Source organism: Monodon monoceros, unplaced genomic scaffold (assembly GCF_005190385.1).
Source record: "Monodon monoceros isolate NGI ecotype Baffin Bay Population unplaced genomic scaffold, NGI_Narwhal_1 Super_Scaffold_7, whole genome shotgun sequence".
Lineage (NCBI taxonomy): Eukaryota > Metazoa > Chordata > Mammalia > Artiodactyla > Monodontidae > Monodon > Monodon monoceros.
In genome coordinates this window covers 98391521-98407035 of record NW_021703784.1, presented here as the reverse complement: position 1 = coordinate 98407035, position 15515 = coordinate 98391521, and the positions used below count along the sequence as shown (strand labels likewise).

The following is a 15515-nucleotide window of genomic DNA, read 5'->3' as shown; positions in this document are numbered from 1 at the left end:
GCTGATTCGCAGTTCCAGCTGTGAGGATGAACCTCAGGGAGCTTCGAGGAGTTTCTTGCCGAAGAAGCCACATAGCGCATGCTTTGGGGGTAGATCCAGGCCCGGGCCAGGACAGGGGGCAGTGGATGGGGGGAGGGGAAGGCAGCACCTCGGACGTGCGGCGTCCCCGGGTCCCCGCGGCCCCCAGTGCCCTCCCAACAGCGCGTTCCCTGGTGCCTCCAGGGTTGGCCCCGCTCACCAGTCCCAGCCCCGCTTCGGCCTCGCCCGGCCCCGCCCTCCCCCCACCGCTCAGGGCAGACCCGCCCGCCCGCCCCAGCCGGAGTTACAAGAGCCGCCTCCGCGCACGGGGGCCGGGCCACTCGGAGCAGCTCTGCCGCGGGGACTGCACCGCCCGCCCTGCCGGACCCGCCCCGACCGGGGCTCGCCGCCCGCAGCAGCCGCAGCACAGCGACCTCGGGCCCTGCGCTGGCTATGGCTGTGCCCTGGGGCTGAACGCGCAGGTAGGGGCGCCGGGCGCACCTCGGCGCAATCGGGGAACGGGACTCCGGGAACGCGCGAGGGGAGGTGGGTGGCAGGGCTTGGGCGAGGCGCCTTGGGCGGGTGTCACTGGGAAGATTCAGTTCGGCGCAAGGTGGGCAGCCCAGGGCCGCACGGGGAGGCGACGCGTCGCGTCCTGGGAGCCGAGCTCTGCCTCCGGAGTTGGGGCGCTGGTAGGGGCGCAAGTTGGGCAAAGTTGGAAAATCGCTCCGAGGCGCGGTTTGCTCTAGTCTGTCTTTCTCTCGAGGGCTGGCTGTGGTCCCTGCTGCACGGCCGGGCGCCCGTTCTTGGCCTGGTGGCCCCTGTCCCACCCCCTCCTTCTCCGTGGGGCGGTGGCTGAGCGCGCTGCTTCGTTCCTATTCCATGTTTACTGGAGAAGTTTCCGAGATCGCGGCGCGGCCCCTCGGCCCCGCCCGGCGCCCCAGCGCCCCCGCGCCGCGCACCCCCTCCGCCGTCCCTCCCCGCGCCCCACACCTCCGCCCCTGACTTCGCGTCCCGGGTCCTCCCGGCCCCACCCAGTTCTGCACCACCAGCCTCTCCTTTTCTTGCTCCGAGCGGCCCCTCAGCCTCCCTCCAGCTGCCCCGCCCTAGTCTTGCCCCTCTGTGTTCCCAGCTCCAGAAAACTCCCTTCTTCCGCTGGGGTCGCTGAGCCTAGGAGTTTGCAGCTCGCCCGGCAGCGGGACGGGTGGGAGTGGGGGTGGGGGACATAATTGGGGAGATGCCTGAACTGGGGTGGGCGGGGAGGGGGGCTGTGCCGCGGCATAGCCCTCGGGACCGCCCCTTCCCCTTCCGAGGCGGCGCTCTCTCCCCAACCCCACTCCCAAACCCGGCCGGGTGGGACGGCCCCGCCCCAGCGCCTGGCTCGGCGCCAGCAGCCTGAGGAATGTGGTGGTTGGAGCCGGTGACTAATTCAAACCAGAACTCGGGGAGGAGTGGTGAGGGGCAAAGGGGAGGGGGGCGAAGGGGCTGGTTAGGGAGGCGGGGGCAGGAGCCCGGCTGGCGTGGGAGGAGGGCTCAGCTGCCCTCCCTGGCTGGAGCCCTCCTCTCCAGAGACGCGCTCCTGGAGAGGCGGCTGGGGGGCGAGGTCCTGCCGTGGAGTTGGAAAGGCACTGGGCTTAGGGTGTGTTCAGAGAACTGTGTTATGTAAGGCTTTCCCATGCAGGGAGAGGGTGTGCAGTGTGCGAGGGCCGGCCCTCCGCTGGCGGGCTCGGCGCCCCCTGTAGTGCCAGGGCCTTGGGAGGCGGGGGCGCAGCCCTTTGGCGTCTCTGGCCACGAGGGACACGTGGGGTCTGAGCAGGGCTGACTGTGCCCCATGCGTGGGAGGGGAGCCGAATGGGCAGATGGGGCATGTCACGGCACTAGCTGGGCCCCAGCACCACGTGGGGACAGCTCTGGCGCCTCTGCACGTTGTGGCCACGGAGAATTGTGTGCCTTGTGTGTGTGCCTTTCACAGGGCGTGGCTGCCACCGAGGAGGAGGTGAGGTGCCCCCAGGGAGCCTGCCGCTGGGTGCCCTGCTCTGTGGAGTGGATTTGTGGAAAGGCAAAGTGGGATCTTCCCATGGCAGTGAGGTCCTTAGAGAATGACCTGGACTTGCGGGAGGAAAAGGGACCCAGATATTTACCTCTGGATCCCCCAGCACAGTGCTGGGCTGCCAATAATTGGTTTTGAAACAGTTTATTAGAATCCAGCCTCTGACTGCAGGGGTCGCATGCCCTGTGCACAGCCTAGCACAGGGATTGGGTTGATTCTGTGGGACACAGGGACGCATTGGAGGGTTGTGGTGACAGGTGACGGTGAGGGATTTCGGGGAAAGGAGGGAGAGATTGAAGATGCCTTGGAAGGCATTTTAGGGCCTCCTCACCTGTAATGGGTCTAAATTCAGGGAGTAGATTCTGCTTTCATTCCGCCCCTCTTTCCCTGCCCGCCATGAGGGAAATCTGTGGGGCAGGGTGTGGCACTCACTTCCTTTCTGAGGCTGAGTGGGGCAGCTTCCTTCACCTTGGCACCCAGGGGTGATGGGTTGGGCCAGCACTTGGTTGGTGTGTGTGCAGAGTGGGGAGTAGAAGGGAGCCCCAGGCTGAGGGGGTACCTCCTTGCTCTGAGCTGGGAGCTGTGGGATGAGGTAGCGGGGAGAGGACCTGGGACCATGAGAGCTGGGCTAGCAGAAGTCAAAGGGTCTGGAGTATTGGCAATGGGGATTGGAGGGTGTCTGAGCCCCTCTCCAAAGCCCTGTCTTTAAAGGTTATATGCAGGGACATTGTTCAGAGAACCAGGACACAGAGGGAGCCACAGAAGTCATGTGGGGCTTAATGCTGCAGCTGTGGGCCCACAGCAGTGAGTCAGGGGTCCTGGTTTGGGCAACTTCTTGCAGAGCTAACCTCACAGAGCTGAGAACTTGTACCAGCCATACTTGGTTGAAGGGCATGCGTCTACAGGTCCAGGGCTCAAAGTGGGACCCAATAGAGTAAACCATGGGGGACTTGTGGAAGGAGAAAGCCAGAATCAGCCAAGGGCAGGGTATGGGCTGGGGGTCCCCAGGGTCACCTTAGTCCCAGGAAGGCCATGGGTGGAGGTGCCCGGGCACTGCTGGGCTGGATTCTTAGGCTCACTTGGAATTGGCTGGCTGGCCCTGGCAGAGCACGCTACCCAGAGCCTGAGGAGCTTGTTTGAGGGGTTGGGGCAAAGCTGTGGGAGTGGAGGAGTGTGTGGGACTCTGGGGTGTGGCTGTCACCTTCCTCAGAACCTGGGAACCGCTGGGGGATGGACAGAGAGGCAGACTGGGAGAGCTAGTCTGACTCCTGCTGGGAACTCTCCCATGCCGGCTCTGTCCTCCCCACCACACCTGGAAGCCCCAAGCTTCTCTCCCTGGAGCTGGGCTGATCAGGTACGTGTGCACACGAGGAAAGGAGGTGGCCCCTGGAGAGCGGTGAGAATGGGACGTTTCAGCTGGTGGGTGTCTGGGGCCTTCTGTTCTCCCTCTGACCCCCATGGGCTTTATCCAGGCTCCTAGGGAGCTGCCATTTCCCTGGGCTGTGACCATCCCGCTGGGCTCCCAGGCCCTCCTGAGAACAAGCGGTTTCCTCCAGGCCTGGGCGAGCCCGAGGAGTTGTGAGGACCACGCTGGGGGGAGGGGGCACAGTGGGCTTAGCAGGAACGTGTGTTTTGATTGAGCCCCTCTTCCTCCCTGCTGGCTTCAGTCCACATCCGGGGGCCCGCTGGGCTGTTGTACTGGAGGTCTTGGGTCCGGGGTCCCTGTTTCACTGTGGCCTTGAGTCCCTATGACTGCTAGTGTCACAGCAGAGAGATATGTGTTATTACCTATGAGAAGGTGTCTCTGTGGCTGTGCTCACTGGTCCTGGATGTGTCACCTCTGCTTGCGTCTGGGGTTTATAGAGCAGGGGACAACAGTGGGACTCTGTCCCAGTGGTGGAGGTTTCATGGGGGCTTCAGGGGCTGTAGGTAAGGACTCAAGTAAGTTTCTCCATCCTGGACAGGTTCCAGGCCCTGGAGTTTGTGTCCAGAGGCCCCAGGGAGGGTGAGCACAGCCGTGGGAGTGAGGCTGCGCTGATCCAGGCTGAGCGAGGCGCCGCACAGGGCCGGTCAGGGAGGGGCATCCTGCCCGGTCCCCGGGGGCTGGAGCGGAGGTTCTAGGGAAGGGGAAGTGCCTGGTTTTGTGTCCTGGCCGGGCTGGGGGGTGGGTGGCTCTTTGGCAGCTGAGCCGAGTGGCCTGGCCCCGAGCCCCTGCACTAGCGTGACCCGACCTCTGGGCGGAGAGATCCGCCTTGGTCTTGTCCGCGGGCAGCTCCCAAACTGTAATCTACTCCTGGGGCGAGACCCGGTGAGACAGTGAGCTCTTCTTCACCCCTTGCCCCAGTCAGGAGGACCCCCCCCATCCCCCATCCCCAAGCTGCTGTCTTAATCCCAGCCACCCAGGGTCAAGGCCCACTCTTCCCTGGCGAGGTGGCCAGGTGTGGGGATTGCCCGCTGGAGAATGGAAGCTGCCCCCAGTCCCTGCCACAAGGAGAGGGGAGTCCGTCTTGGTCAGGGGAGGAAGAAGGAATCTCTCTCCCTGTTGGAAGCTTGAACTTGGAGCGCTGGGGCTGCGGGAGTGGGAGGGGCCAGGGGACAGAGGTGGAGAAAGGCGGCTGGGCGGAGCCCTGAAAGCGGCTAGCTGGCTGGCTGGCTGGCTGGCTGGAGTGGGGGTGGGGGGCTGCCCTGGAAGTCGAGGGGCAGGAAACTCTAGTGTGATGGTGAGGGGCCAGGGGAAGGGGCTGACGTGGAGGAGAGGGCTGGAGTGATGAGGCTGGAAAAACTTGCTCCAAGTGGGAGGTGTGGGCGGGACCAGCAGCCCTGGTAGCTAGGGAGGAGCTAGGCAGGCGCACGCGCTAGAGGGAGGCACGGAATCTGGGCACCAGGTTAACAGGTATAGGCTCCCTCCATGATACGCAGGGCCTGGGGCTGCCCAGACAGGTGTCTGTGGTGAGCTGCGGGAGGCAGGGGCTGTGGGCCTGCTCTGGGCTGTGAGGAGGGGGGACTGAGGAGTGTGTCTGAGTGCCCGGATTGTGTGTGCTTCCTTGTGTGTCTTTCTTTGATTGTTTCTCCAGTGCCCATGTTGCCTGTGTCTTGCAACATGTTCGTCAAATTCTCCCTGATAATTCGACCTCCCCAACACACATATCCCATTCAAGTTGAAAGTGCCCCCTGGGGGTGTGCCGTCCAGAATCAGCTGACCTCAGAGTTCTTGGTGCCAGCTTAGACTCTGAATATAACGGAGTGCTACTCCAGTTAGAATGGGGCAGGTTGTTTTCCAGACCAAGGTCTGGTGGCTGCATATGTGGAGGTCCGTTTGGAGGCTTCGGCGCTGGAAGAGAGGCGCCCCTGTATTCCTCCTTGTTCCTCTGGACCTGGGATTTCCCACTGAGTGGAAATGTTTGCCTTGCCCTGCGGGTGCCTGTCTCTAGAGTGGGTCTGGTGCCTGCCAAGCCCCAGAAGGGGATGATTCTCTTGGTCTTCACCGGCTGGGGTCCAGAGAGTCTACAGGTGAGCTGGGTTCTGGGTGGCTCAGGATCTCTGACTCCTGGGAACACAGCGTTGATGAGCCTCAGAACCAAAAGGGCCCTCAGATCCTGGGCTCTGGGATGCCTGGGACTCTGCCCATTCTGGGTAAGCTGTCCCCAAGCTGGGCCAGGACAAGGCTGGTGTGTGGGCAAGGAAGCTGATGGCCACTCACCCTTCCTCGTGTGCTGGTGCATCTTGACGGGCATCACTGCTTCCTGGGGTCTCTACCCGCGCCCCTACCCGAATCTCAGCCCCTCTTTCTGTGTGTTTCTGTCCCTCCGAGACATCCTCCTCCCACCACGTCTGTCTCCCTCTGGATGAGCGCGGAGGCCTCTCCGCCTTCCTGTGAATGTGCCTCTCCAGCTCTCACTCTGCCCCCCTCCAGTATAGGTCTCTCGGTCTCTCCCTCCCGTGTATCTATCTCCCTTGTGCATCTTTCTCTGTGGTTTCTCATCCTCTCTTGTGTGTTTATTTGTGCCTTTGTCGCTGTCCGTGGGTAAAGAGGCCTTGGAGTCAGAGAACCCCGGGCTTGTATTTCAACTCTGTCTCATACTTGGGCAAGTCATTTTACCTTGGGGCCTATTTCTGCACTCTAAAGTAAGGATATTAATTCTCAATCACATAGGGTTGTTTGGGGAAGGAAGGGGACCCCTTGGTGCCCCAGGCATGGAACAAGCACCGTCCTGGGGCACCATAGGAGCTCTGCAAAATTCTCTTTCTCTCCCCCTGGGGCGGGGCCGGGGGTGGGGTGGGGGTGGCGGTGGCGGTTTCTTTTAATGTGGAGCTTTCTCTTCCTTTTTACTGCCCGGGGAGTGTTCATGAGCGTAGACGGCCACTCCGGGTGTGTCTCTCTTTTCTCCGAATATCTCAGCCCCTGGTCCTGGTTATAAGTGTTCACAGCTTTCCCGCTGGTGGGAGTCTGTGGCTCTGGTTGTGAGTCATCTCATTGTTCTGAGCTTGGGGACTGCTTCCCCCTGGCCTGTGTGTATGGTGGCTCGGTTTGCTCGTGTGCTGGGTGGAAGTTTCATTGCTGTCAGCATCCTCCCCACCGTGGGTGGGTGTGCTTCCTTCTGCCTTGGAGTGTCACCTCCTGTGTCCCGCCTGTGCTGGGCATATGAACAAACTTCTGTCCCTCTGCTGTGTATCTTGACTTCGGGGTTGGTGCGTGGAGGCCTTGAGGCCCGTGGGCCTGACTCTCGGGTGTGTGTAAGTATTAGTTCCTGTCATCTTGACACTGACGCTGGCTGCGAGGTTGTCTGGCTGCTGCAGCAGTTAGGCTGGGTCCCCTCCCTGGCTGTTTTCATACTGGATCTTGGGCAGAAGGGGCTCTGTTTCCTGGGAGCAGTGGGAGAACATGTTCCTCTGGAGGTAACACCTGGCGGAGACCATCTTCCTGGGGCAAAGAGTCTGTTTCCTGGGCCTTGTCCCAGATTTGCCTGGGTGTTGCCCCCAATCTGCAGAGGTGGCATGGGCAGAGCCCTGCTGCTCTGCACATCCTCCTTTGTGGTTTTGAATTGTCAGGGCAGCTTTGCTCTTCTCTAGCCGCTTCTGGCCTGAATTACACTCTGTCCCTGCAGCCTCAGTTGCGTGTCCTCTCTACCTTGAAACTGGAGTGGCCTCACCAAATCACTCCTTTTTTGCCCTCCAGGCAGCCCTGTGTCTTAGAGGGTCTCCACTCCAGCCCATTCATCACGAAGGTTACTGTGAGCCAGTGTCGGGTGGACTGTGGGCAGGGAGCTAGCAGTCCTGGGTTCTAGGGCCCCAACATTCCGCCATTCTCAGGGCTCTGGACCTCACTATCCCCATCTGTAGATAGCAGGCGGTGCTGTCCCACAGGACTTTGCAGCGGTAGAAATGTTCTGTACTTGCGCTTCTAATATGGTAGCCCTGCGTGGCTGTTGAGCTCTTGAAGTGCGGCTACTATAACCAATGGACTAAATGTTTAAGTTAAATTAACTTACATTTAAATAGCCACATGTGGCCTAAGGTTTCTTCCACTCCGAGGGCTTATGCCACTTGACTGAATGTGTGGAATTCCCCAAAGCTCCAGAGACCCTGCTTTGGGTAACAGCAAGGTGGAGCCCCCAGCCCCCCGGGTAGCTGGCTTCACCTGACTTGTGCGGGAGGAGAAGGAAGGCCCATCTGGGCTCGGTACAGGCCCCAGGGGTGGGCGAGATGGAGGGCTGGGACCCAAGTGCAGAAAATAGGCCCTTGCCACCGTGGCCTCGAATCCCCTATCAGCACCCCCGTGCCCGGCCAGGTCAGATGAAAGAGGGAGGGGAGTCTTTCCTGGCTGTGCCAGGAGGTGAGGCCTGAGCCAGAGCAGGCCTGGTGGTTGGCAGCCCTGCCTGGCCGGGAAGCCAGCGGGTGCCCTGCCAGGGCCAACCTGCAGCCTTGGGTCCAGCGCCTCCTCTTCTCACGGACTGTGGCCCTTTCTCTGCTCACGATGGCCTCCTCGCTAGCCCCAGGGGTTGAGGCATGTGGCACATCCCTCCTGAGCCTCCCAGCTGTGCTTCCCTGGACTCTGGGCCTGGAGCTCTGTGCCGAGCAGCTGGCAGGGAAGCCCACTGCCTCTCACCGGGCCCCAGCCCCTCTGGCACCCGGGGGTCTGGCCCGTGAAGCACTTGGTTTCGATCGGGTTTTAGGCGTGACCCTTGGCGGCCGCAGTGACTCACTGGGGAAGGAGGGAAGGTGGGGCTGAGATGTGGGCGAGGGTGAGCTGTCTGGCTTGCTGCCCCATCGCTGCCTGCTGGCTCAGCACCAGATGCTGGGCTGAAAAAAGGGGCCCTGCTCAAGGAGGAAGAGGGAAGTGCAGTCGGTGGCTTGGGAGATCTGAGAAGCCCTCGGGTGGGAGCCCTTTCCTTCCCTGCCCTGCCTGACTCCTTGTCTGCAGGGCTGGCTTCTCAGTGCTGGACGCCGGGGGAAGGCACCATTTAAGCTCCAGCTTGCTGTTTCACTATGGGTAGGGTCAGCGGGACTTCCGGTAGGAAGGAAGGAGGTGATTTCCTCAGCTCACACCTGTGCCAACTGGCTGCCGCTGGCCTCCTAGCCGGCACCTGTGCTGACGTAACTACCGCGTGAGCCAGTGCAGGTGGTTGGCGAACAGGGTGTCTGTGGCTGTCTTCACCGGTGTTGTGATCTGCCTGACACTGGAAGTCCTAAGTGCCTATGAATTTCCATGAATCCCGTCCTCAGAGGCAAACTCAGCACCTTCAAGACTCCATTTAGATTTCATTCCCCCAGAAGGCTCCCAAGCCTTCCGGAACATTCAGAGGTGAAATTGGTCATGCCCAGAGCACCTTGCTCATAGCTTATATCCGGGACAGAAGCTAAGTCTTTTAACTCTCCATCTCTGGCACGTGGAGTGCATTCAATAAATGTTTGGAGGATGCATGAGTGAAGTTAGGTGATAGCCTGATGCAGTGTATAGTTCAGTGCTGGGCTGAGCTGTGTCTGTCCCTTGCTAGATTTCTCGGCAGTGTCCTGTACAATGTTGGACATACAGGAGACGATCAGTATGCATGCATTTATTGATTGGTTGGCTAATTTCTGGGTGTCAGCAGATTTAGGGCGGAGCTTTGGACGAGGTTCTCCACGATTTATAGCACCCCCTGCACGGTTTCACAGGCGTACTTCTGGGTGTCTGGAGGCTGGAGGCCTGCCTGGTGTCTTCCCTGGCGCCTCTGCAGCCGACAGTTCATCCCGTGGCTGGAGGGTGTCTTTGCTCCCTCAGTGCCCGCACCTATGGGGGCCTGGTTTCAGGGCCCAGCAGGTGCAGCCAGATGGGCCCTGACTCACCACGTCCTTGAGGCAGCACAGCTGGACCGCAGCCTCTTGGGCTTGGGCCGGTGCTGGGGGGCCTGGGGCTTCCATTGTTTGGCCTCTGCCTGTGGCAGGGCTCCTGGAGCTCCCAGCTGGCGAGCGTCCCCCTGGTTCTGAGGCCAGGGTTAGGGTGACCCGGAGTCACTCACTGTCGGCCACTGGGGGAGGGAGGGCACCACCAGCCCTGCTTGCAGGTTGCCAGTGGCCCCCAGTGCCGCAGAGTCTGAGGAGGGGTCTTGCACAGGTTAGAGCTGCAGGCCTGATATGGCATCGGAGGAAGAGTTACAGGCTCAGAGCCCGATCATAGCTGCTCTCTCACGGTGCACCCCCGGCCGGCTGGCCTCTCCAAATCTCGGTTTCCCCACCTGCACTATGGGGGCTGAAGCTGTTACAAGGGACCTAATGAGAATGGGGTTGTTGGGAGGCTCCGATGGGCCAGAGCTTTTCTCACATGCTTTCTCTTGCTCCTTCAGTCCTCATGGGAATTCTTTATCGTCTCCATTTTCTCAGATGAGGAAATGGAGGTTCAGAGAAGTTAAGTGACTTGGCCCGGGTCACACAGCCGGGAAGATGCAGAGCCAGGATTTGAATGAGTCCGGCCTCTTCCAAACCCCCTCCTGTGGCCCCAGGCTGGAGGGTCTTGTGTGAATGGAGCTGATGACAGTAGCGGGGTTGGGGTTTGGTTTGGCCCCGGGGGGGGGCAAAACAACCAGCCGTCTCTTGCACAGCAGCTGGTCGGGGTTTCGACAAGCCGAGTGCTGAGTGTACGCCCGAATGTGGCCTTCTCCCTAGGCTGTGTGACCGAGATTCCCGAGAGAGAGACACTCCGAGGAGAGGAGAGGAAGGAGGGGCGGGCTCCTGGCAAGGCATCCGCTCCTGAACCAAGTCCTGCCAAGGTCAGTAGGAGGGAGGGTGACGAGGGCGGTGGAGGTGAGAGGATGGGGAGGGTAGAGACCCGGGAGGCACGTGCTATCGGGAGGCAGGGCCCGGGGGGGACAGGACGAGGAGCTGGTTGCCTCCGCTGTGGCTGTGTCCACCGTCCACCTTGGGAGCCCGCCCACAGTGGAGGCAGGCACCTCGGAGACAGTGCCCCACACCCAGGGGGATCCCTGGCTTCCCCATCCCCTCATGCCCCCACTGCCCCGTTTCCTTACCTCATCCAGATGGAGAAGGAGGAAGAGACGACCCGGGAGCTGCTGCTGCCCAACTGGCAGGGCAGCAGCTCCCACGGGCTGACCATCACCCAGAGGGACGATGGCGTCTTTGTGCAGGAAGTGATGCAGAACTCCCCTGCGGCCCGCACTGGGGTGGTCAAGGAGGGTGAGTCACCTCGGGGTGCGGGCTGCTGCTGGGGTGGGGAGGGGGAGGGTGCTGGAGGGAAAGGCAGGGGCAGCACAAGCGGGTGGGTGGTTGTGGAGGGCTGGGTCCCAGTGGCATCAGGATGGCCGGTACCTATGCCCTGCCCTCCACTGCCCGCTCTCTATCCCTGGTTCCCTCACAGTCCTCGCGGGAGGTGGTCCTGAGGACTGGTGGACGCGCCGTCCTCTGTTCCGACTCCACCACCCATGAGCTCTGCCACTTTGGGCAAATTAGATGGCCTCTCTGCCTCAGTTTCCTCATCTCTACAATGGGTGTTACCACACCTGCACGTCAGTCTGAGGGCCCCGTACAGAGTGGTTGTGTGTTGTTTCCCCGAGACCCTGGGTGGTCTTACCCGCTTCCCGCTCCTCCCTGCTCAGGGGACCAGATTGTGGGTGCCACCATCTACTTTGACAACCTGCAGTCGGGAGAGGTGACCCAGCTGCTGAACACCGTGGGGCACCACACCGTGGGCCTGAAGCTGCATCGCAAGGGGGACCGTTCCCCTGAGCCCGGCCAGACCTGGACCCACGATGTCTTCAGCTCCCACAGCCCTGACGTGGTTCTGGTGAGTGCCTGGCTGGCCGGCCGTGCCCTTAGCTCCCCCGACCACGCCGATGGGCTGGTCCCCCTTCCTGAGCCTCTGTCCGCCCGCTGGACAGCTTTTCCTTCCTGGCTTCTCTCCTGCTCTCACCCTCTGCTCTCTGTAGAGCCAGCCTGTTTCTCCTTTTCACGTGTGGCTGCCGCTAAAAGTCTTCTGTCAGTCTCTTCCGAGGATCCCCGCCTGGGGCCCCACTCATTGGTCTATTCCTCGGTGCCAGGAGGAAGTTGGCTGCTTTGCAGGCATCTTTGAAATGATTTCACAGGTGCCCAGTTCTGCCTCACAGACATCATTTTTCTACTTCAAGAGGCCTGGACTCATCTGTGAGTCAGAGGCTGGGCAGCAGAGTGCCTGAGGGGCAGTTCTCTGCTGCTTCTGATGGCTTGTTTATTTAACAAATAATGAGTCCTCAAAGTGGAAATGTTAACCCCGGCACAACCAGGCTCAACAAATGCTTTCCCTGGGAGGATTCCCCTCCAGATTAAACAAACAAGCCAGGCAGTTGAGAGGTGAGAGGTGAGAGCTGAAGGTCCAGTCAACACGGAGCTAGTCACCAGGAGGTGTCCATGAGACCTGCTGGGCCGATTCGAATCTAGAATTGATTGTAAATCCTTCTCCCGGACTCCACTGTCCAGGAGTCTACCTGTCCCCACTCCCCATGGCTTTTGCTTACCAGAGATTCCCCAAGTAATTTCTGTTTTCCTCCTGTGGTGTGGCTGTCAGCCCCTCTCTTCAGTCCCCTGTGCTGTGTCCCAGGAGGCTCCGTGGGCCTCCCTTATGGTCCCTGCTTCTTTGGGAAACAGGCAGGCGGCTGTCACTCATGCAGACTCTCTGCTGCAACCTGTGGGGGGCGTGTGTCTCTGCAGAGCGGGGATGACGAGGAGTACCAGCGCATCTACACCACGAAGATAAAGCCTCGGCTGAAGTCAGAGGACGGAGTGGAAGGGGAGCCTGGGGAGACCCAGAGCCGCACCATCACGGTGACTAGGAGGGTCACAGCCTACACTGTGGACGTGACAAGCCGCGAAGGAGCCAAGGACATCGACATCAGCAGCCCTGAGTTCAAGATCAAGATTCCACGGCACGAACTGACTGAAATCTCCACCGTGGATGTGGAGACCCAGCCTGGGAAGACAGTGATCAGACTGCCCTCGGGCTCGGGGGCACTGTCCCCCACCACAGGCTCCACTGTGGACATCCAAGCAGGGTCCATTTCCACTTCAGGAACAGAGCTCCAAGGTGCTGGCCACTCGAAGGTCCAGGTCACCGGGCCTGGGATAAAGGTGGGAAGCCCGGGTGTCAGTGTCAGCGCAAAGGGATTGGGCTTAGGTAGCAAAGGAGGGGTCCAAGTCCCAGGGGTGGACGTTCTGTCTTCTCTTGGGGGTGGGGCAGCAGAGTGGCAGGGCCCAGCTCTTGAGAGTGGCAATGATGGGAAAATTAAATTTCCCTCCATGAAGCTGCCAAAATTTGGTGTCTCAACAGGGCTTGAGGGTCAGGCCCCAGAGGCAGGGTTGAGTGTTTCTGCCCCTGAATTCTCTGTGGGGCACAAGGGTGGCAAGCCAGGCTTGACCATTGGCGGGAACATCCAGACCCCTCAGCTAGAAGTCAGTGGTCCCTCTGCCAGTATTAAGGGGCTTGAGGGGAAGCTGAAGGGCCCCCAGATCACTGGGCCATCCCTTGAGGGTGACCTGGGCCTGAAAGGTACCAAGCCACAGGGGAGTTCAAGGGTGGACATCTCTGTGCCCAAAATCGAGGGCAGCATCGCTGGCTCCAGGGTGGAAGTTCAAACTCCTAACATTGATATTCATGGGCCAGGGGGCAAACTGAATATGCCCAAGGTGAAGGCCCCCAAATTCTCTGTATCAGGTTCTAAGGGAGAGGGAGCTGACATTGATGTGACACTTCCTGGGGTCTCTGGGGATGTTGGCCTACCTGAGGTTGCTTCTGGGGGACTGGAAGGGAAGGTGAAAGGTCCTAAAATCAAGACTCCTGAAATGATTGTTCAGACACCTAAAATCTCCATGCAGGATGTGGATCTGAGCCTCAGGTCCCCTAAACTGAAAAGAGACATTAAGGTTTCTGCTCCTGGGGTTCAAGGTGATGTTAAAGGCCCTCAAGTGGCAGTTAAAGGCGCCAAAGTGGACATAGAGACACCCAGCCTAGAGGGGACCGTGACTGGCCCCAAGTTTAGTGGTCCTTCTGGGAAAGAAGGAACCTGCAAGATCTCTATGGCAGACGTAGACTTAAATGTGGCCACACCAAGGGTGAAAGGGGGTGTGGATGTCATGCTTCCAAAAGTAGAGGGGAAAGTCAGTGTCCCTGAAGTTGATGTCAGAGGCCCCAAAGTGGATGTCAGTGCCCCAGATGTGGACATTCATGGTCCGGACTGGAACCTGAAAATGCCCAAGATGAAAATGCCCAAGTTCAGCACTCCAGGAGTTAAAGGGGAAGGGCCAGATGTAGATGTGAATCTCCCCAAAGGTGATGTCAGTATTTCAGGGCCCAAGGTCAGTGTGGAAGCCCCAAATGTCAACATAGGGGGCCTGGTGGGCAACCTTAAAGGCCCTGATGTTCAGCTGCCTGAAGTGAGTGTCAAGACACCAAAGATCACCATGCCTGATGTGGATTTGCATGTGAAAGGCCCAAAGGTAAAAGGAGAGTATGATGTAACAGCAACAAAACTTGAAGGAGAGATGAGAGGCCCCAAAGTGGACATTGATGCCCCTAATGTGGACGTTCATGGCCCAGACTGGCACCTGAAGATGCCCAAGATGAAAATGCCCAAGTTCACTGTGCCAGGGTTCAAAGCAGAGGGCCCTGAAGTGAATGTAAACCTGCCTGAGCCTGATGTGGACATTTCTGGGCCCAAGGTAGATGTCTGTGCTCCAGATGTGAGTATTGAGGGACCAGAGGGGAAATTGAAAGGACCCAAGTTTAAGATGCCTGAGATGAATATCAAAGCCCCGAAGATCTCCATACCAGATGTGGACTTACATTTGAAAGGCCCTAGTGTAAAAGGAGAATATGATGTCACAGTGCCGAAGGTTGAAGGTGAGATTAAAGTTCCTGATGTTGAACTTAAAAGTGCCAAACTGGACATTGATGCTCCAGATGTGAACATTCATGGCCCAGACTGGCACCTGAAGATGCCCAAAATGAAACTGCCCAAGTTCAGCATGCCCGGCCTCAAAGCAGAGGTCCCAGAAGTGGATGTGAACCTGCCCAAGACTGACATTGACATCGCTGGACCCAAGGTGGATGTTGAGCTTCCAGATGTGAATATTGAAGGACCTGAAGGAAAGCTGAAGGGTCCCAAGTTTAAGATGCCTGAGGTGAATATCAAGGCCCCCAAGATCTCCATGCCTGATGTAGATTTGCATATGAAAGGTCCCAAGGTAAAAGGGGAATATGATGTTACAGTGCCAAAGCTGGAAGGGGACCTGAAGGGGCCAAAGGTAGACGTCAGTGCCCCAGATGTTGGAGTTCACAGTCCTGATTGGAACCTAAAGATGCCAAAGATGAAAATGCCCAGATTCACCAGGCCCAGCCTTAAAGGAGAGGGCCCAGAATTGGATGTGAATCTGCCCAAGGCTGATGTCGACATTTCTGCACACAAGGTAGATATTAGTGCTCCAGATCTGAGCCTTGAAGGACCAGAAGGGAAGTTGAAAGGCCCTAAGTTTAAGATGCCTGAGATGCACTTCAAAGCTCCCAAGATGACCCTGCCAGATGTTGACATGGATTTTAAAGGGCCCAAAATGAAAGGGAATCTAGATATGTCTGCACCAAAAATAGAAGGTGAGATGAGAGCTCCACATGGGGACATCAAAGGTCCCAAAGTAGATGTTAAAGCACCAGATGTGGAAGTTCAGGATGCAGACTGGAGTCTGAAAATGCCAAAGATGAAAATGCCTAAATTCAGCATGCCTGGCTTCAGAGGAGAGGGCCCAGATGTGGACGTGAACCTGCCCAAAGCTGACATAGATGTCTCTGGACCCAAGGTGGACATTGAAGCCCCAGATGTGAGCCTGGAGGGGCCAGAAGGGAAGCTTAAGGGTCCCAAGTTTAAGATGCCTGAGATGCACTTCAAGGCCCCCAAGATCTCCATGCCTGATGTGGACTTACACTTGAAAGGCC

General features: G+C 59.0%; 1 protein-coding gene across 3 annotated transcripts in view; it reads left to right on the top strand.

The window, feature by feature from the left end:
- Nucleotides 1–305: 305 nt before the first annotated feature.
- Nucleotides 306–15515, top strand: part of AHNAK (AHNAK nucleoprotein) — a 28627-nt gene continuing 13417 nt past the window's right edge. For 2 of the 3 annotated variants that reach the window (XM_029209278.1, XM_029209276.1), the window contains exons 1-5: nt 306–500; nt 10211–10314; nt 10582–10738; nt 11158–11345; nt 12245–15512. In XM_029209278.1, coding sequence (XP_029065111.1) covers nt 10582–10738; nt 11158–11345; nt 12245–15512 — 3613 coding nt within the window. In that variant the 5' untranslated portion in view covers nt 306–500; nt 10211–10314. The remainder of the gene's footprint in view (nt 501–10210; nt 10315–10581; nt 10739–11157; nt 11346–12244; nt 15513–15515) is intronic. The other variant, XM_029209277.1, reaches the window with a different exon arrangement.